Genomic DNA, 4,763 nt, shown 5'->3' on the forward strand with positions numbered 1-4,763 from the left:
TCACTTAAATTGTTCTTGAGCTTCCGCACAACTTTATCATGATCGACCTCAATTTTGGACAAACATATATAACAAATTGGGTTCAGTTTCTTTCTCGATTTCTCTAAAGGCCCAAAATATTTATGTCGGTTCTTTAGAAATTAATCTCTATTGGCACAAACTTCTCAAAAATCAAGTAGTTGTGCATATAGGGAGAGTATAAATGTAATGGTTACATACAATGCTTTACACAAAAATACAATGCTTTACACAACAATACTAGCATCACAAAGCTAACAATAAAAGAAGATCTTGGCATTCCAATTTTGTTGTACACAAGTCGAAATCGAAACAATGTAAAGACATAAGTTAGAATATCTCTTAATCGTAAGACTTATAAACATCCTATAACATGGAATACTAACTTTTGTTGTCGAGTCAAGGTCCAAATCTCATTCTAACTTTTAAAGCATCTTACAAACATCCTCACTCTAATTGTTAGCATAATCAAAAGACTTAAGAGTACACTTTTACAAATGCTTTGTTACGAGCCAATGCAACTCTCAAGACATGAACAACATATCGGTTATACCCATAGTATCCTCTTTGTTCCATTAAACATAACATTTGAACTCAAACCGAGCATACAACAAAGAGCCAATTAAAATACCATATCCCTTTCCTCTTTGTTCTTAAGGTTCCACGCAAACATCGATCGTTATACAATCAAGACACATAGTTTTTGTCGGCTTCCATGTAGTCACCATAGTATCCTTCCTCATCTCTTCTCCTTCGCAAGTGTTTGTAGTACACATATTGCATTATGATCTATGATTATTACTTCCGTTAAGGTTAAACTACGATTACTTTCTACTAAAAAAAAAAAAAAAAAAAGTCACTCAGGGTCCCTCAGAGGTCCCTGGGGGTCCTGAGCTAAACTGGCTTACACTGCCCTGTCACATGAACATCATGTTAGATGTCAATCAGATACAACATCAATCCATGTGGCTAGAATATAACTAAAAAGATAACTAATAAAGGATACAAATGTATCAAGTGCCACACACGCTGCAGCATCGAGCAACCAAGGCATGTTGGCTTTGATTTTTGACCATTCTGTACTTCTTACAAGAATGCTACAATCGAAATTTTTACCATCATCAGTAAACTTCAATAGTTGTTTACATGTAAATGTGTGTGTGTGAGAGAGAGACACCTTGCGACATAAGTGGCATTTGCAACAAGAGCAAAGATGAACATGAAAGGATTCAAACCCTAAAAGGAATTTATAAAGTTAGAAACTTTTAGATCAAGAAAATGACAACCAACACACACAAAAAAAAAAAAAGTTAAAATGTAATAACTTCACCTCTACACTGCCTCTTTTGATCTGTCGATAACAAAAACACATATTTCAGAAAGCTTACAATTAATCAAATAACAATCGAGATTAAATAAAAAATAAAAGATAAATAAAAAAAATAAAAAAATAAAAAAAAAAAACTTACATTCAATACAATCTGAGGAATCCGACCACCCATGTAAATAGCGGCCATCATCCACCCTAACCATTGCCCATACACCGTACTACTTCCACCACCCTCCTACGTCATCAACACAATTAATTATTGAGAAATTAAATTGCTACCCACTTTTTATGCCTACAAATGTTCCTACCCAATAAAATTATGACAAGTGTCATCATTCCATATTTTTTTAACTAACTCCTTAAGGTTATATTAGGAATATATCAATTACAATTAAATTGAATGGTGATTTGTCATAATTTTAGTGGGTAGGAATAATTGTAGGCATAAAAGGTAGGAGGTAATTTAATTTCTCTTAATTAATTAACCAAATAAAAAAAAAATCATAACTAAATACAAATTATTTAAACAAAAAATAAAATAAAAATCATACTTGTAACAACTTTCTTCCAACATAAACTTGCATCAAACCCTTGGTATGTGAAGGCAAATTTAATGAAGTAGCCAAGAACGCTCCATACCCCGCCTGTGACGTTAATTAATACAACTTATAAATATTTAATATATTTTCTTGATTTTTATCTCAATTAAGCAAAGCTATATATCCTTTCTTTAAAAGGAAACGACAATAAATTATAAAAGCCAAAAACATGAAAAGAAACAAAATTAAAATTAAAAAAAAAAAAAACACGTTTTAAAAAATTCAACTTACAGAGCGTGGAATAGGTTTGGGTTGTGTAGTAGGCTTCGGTATTTGAACAGATGACTCATCTTCTGAAGAAGAGTCGTCATCGGCAGCCATGGCAGAAGCTGGACCACTTCTCGTTGTCCATAGATAAGATCGATTGGGTGGTGTCGCGCTTCCCGCCATTGATCTTGCAGACCTGCAAAAAGATTTCGTTTTAATTTCCGTTCTTTTTCTAATTTCATGTTATGGTGTAATGAAATTCGCAATTAATGATGCACAATTCGAGGTATGAAGATGAAGATGAAGATGAAGCAGACGTACGTGAAGAAAAAGTCTTGACGTGGAGAAGACGATGTTGTTCTTATTGCGCGGCTTCGAGAGGTTAATTCATGGGGTTCTGAAGCTGTTGAAGGTCTGAGAAGTTTCTTCGCTTCTTCATCCTGTAAATGATTTGAAATTTTAACGATGTTGAAGCAAAATTTGTAGTGGAATCATTGTGTTAATTCGTAAGAGTGATTTTAATTTGTTATTTGTACCTCTGTGTTAGAAGATGTAGCATGAGCATGGGCTTTTCTGGATTTGAGCCATGTGTAGATGTGATCGTAGTATAAGCTTTGTAAAACTAAGATGATTGTGCTTATCGTGTAAAGCTGTGTAAAATTAACATAAATGGTTAGATTAAATGTGATTTAAAGAGAACGATTTGGTGAAGTTTTGCGAAAATTAATCCCAAAAAAGCACGACAGATTTACCGCAGCTGTGTAGTATTGAGTCGGCAACTGCATCGAGAAGAAAGAAAGGAAAAAAAAAAAAAAAACGTGAGAAGAATGATAACGAATTAACGATGAAGGTGGATGTGGATTAGTGGATCTGTTGAAGGTTTTATCGGAGTTTTTTGATTGTTTACATGTTCAAAAAAAAATCGTTAGAAATTGGAAATCAGACGAAGAAATTCACCGTTGCAGGTTCGAGAAGACAACCCACGAGATTAAAGATATCCCTGCGAAGATCAAATTTAACGATTTGATTCAAGGAAACGAAAAAAAAAAAGAAGAAAAAGAGGAAGAAATTTCACTGAGGCATTAACACAAACACCTACCCGGCAATCCAAGTGAGGAGGAAGAGAAGTGAGACGCCATGGCTGGATTTAGTACGAAAGTTGGTGATGATTTGAGGGATTTCAGCGACACCCCAACAAACAAGACTTGCGATTCCAAATCCGAAAGATAATTCGTCTCTAAGATTACACAAACAATCTTTGAAATACTTGTCAACCCACCCAATACATGATTTATTCTCTGTTACACAGTATGACAGTGAGTTACTCGTTGTAGGGGTGATATTGTTCTTCAAGAACAATAACTTCATCTCTGCAATGGGGGTTTTGGTATTCGACCCGGATCCGAAAGCAGAATGTGGTGTGGGATTTTTGTGTATGCAATATGCATATAAATATATAATAGCCCTATATAATGTATGGAACGAATGAATCAAGAAGAAGAAGAAGAAGATGATGATGATAGACGATTGTAGTAACAGTAGCAAAGTATGTGGGGGCGGGGGAGGGGGTGTAATGTGAAATTACGAAAATAACCTTTGTGTGGATTTTGGTGAAAATCGTAAGAGATTGGATAGCTGTGTGGTGGTCCTTGAGTTCTTGCTCGAAATGTTCGGACTCTTCCCTTTTTTATGTTTAGTTTTATTTATATTTATTATTATTATTCCTAGGATTTTGAACAATAAACATTTAGTATTTCTTAATATAACATTAAAAAAATTGTTTTGTTTTTATATATGAAACTTTGTTGGAAACGAAATATGCACAGATTAAATTTAAAGAGCAAGTTGTCGAAAGAATATTGGATAATATATTTGTATATTCATAAGAATCATTATATTTCATTTAATTTTATGGGTTTAACAAATTGTATGTTCTCATTAATGAATGTCGATAAAGTTTGATAAGTTTTTGATGTCTGCCACTTAGATATACTATAGAAAAGTTAAAATAGTTACTAATAAAATATTGTGTCAAAGTACAATGATTTTAGTATGATATTTAGTGTTAAAGTGTGGAGTTTTATTGTGGAAAGATAATACGGTAATAATAGATATTTTTATAAAAAATAGTTATAATAAAATATTGTGTCGAGTGATAATAAAATTAAACTGTTATTAGTTGCATGTTACCATATTTCTCAAGAACTGAATCACATACTTAGAAGAAAAATAACCGGAATGACTCTCCATTTATAATTGGCTCTACGTATTATCCATAACTCGGTGTGTGTGTGTATATATATATATATATATATATATATATATATATATATATATATATATATATATATATATATATATATATATATATATATATATATATATATATATATATATATGGTTAGGTTATTTTGTTTTCACTATCTATTGTGTGCCCGTATGACTGATTCTGGACCAATCATTTTAGTTATTTTAAGAAAATAATTAATGCATATTACATGTTGAAGATATAATAGGTATTAATTACATCTTCAGCATTTAATATGCATTAATTACTTTCTTAAAATAACTAAAATGATTGGTCCAGAATCAATCATACGGGCACACAA

The 4,763-nt window shown here is 32.1% G+C and overlaps 1 protein-coding gene across 1 annotated transcript; it reads right to left on the reverse strand.

Moving 5' to 3' along the window:
- Positions 1-507: 507 nt before the first annotated feature.
- Positions 508-3,648, reverse strand: LOC145097765 (vacuolar histidine transporter YPQ3-like). Its single transcript, XM_079035404.1, has 12 exons — positions 3,254-3,648; positions 3,112-3,154; positions 2,907-2,933; positions 2,691-2,804; positions 2,476-2,594; positions 2,179-2,350; positions 1,900-1,992; positions 1,488-1,583; positions 1,349-1,369; positions 1,196-1,254; positions 1,025-1,115; positions 508-807 (listed from the first exon to the last, which is right to left on the reverse strand). The coding sequence occupies exons 1-12, from the start codon at positions 3,520-3,522 to the stop codon at positions 706-708; spliced, it is 1,206 nt and encodes a 401-aa protein (XP_078891530.1). The 5' UTR covers positions 3,523-3,648; the 3' UTR covers positions 508-705.
- Positions 3,649-4,763: the final 1,115 nt, after the last annotated feature.

The sequence above is a fragment of the Lactuca serriola genome, chromosome 4 (genome assembly GCF_051521515.1).
Source record: "Lactuca serriola cultivar US96UC23 chromosome 4, Lser_US96UC23_V15, whole genome shotgun sequence".
Lineage (NCBI taxonomy): Eukaryota > Viridiplantae > Streptophyta > Magnoliopsida > Asterales > Asteraceae > Lactuca > Lactuca serriola.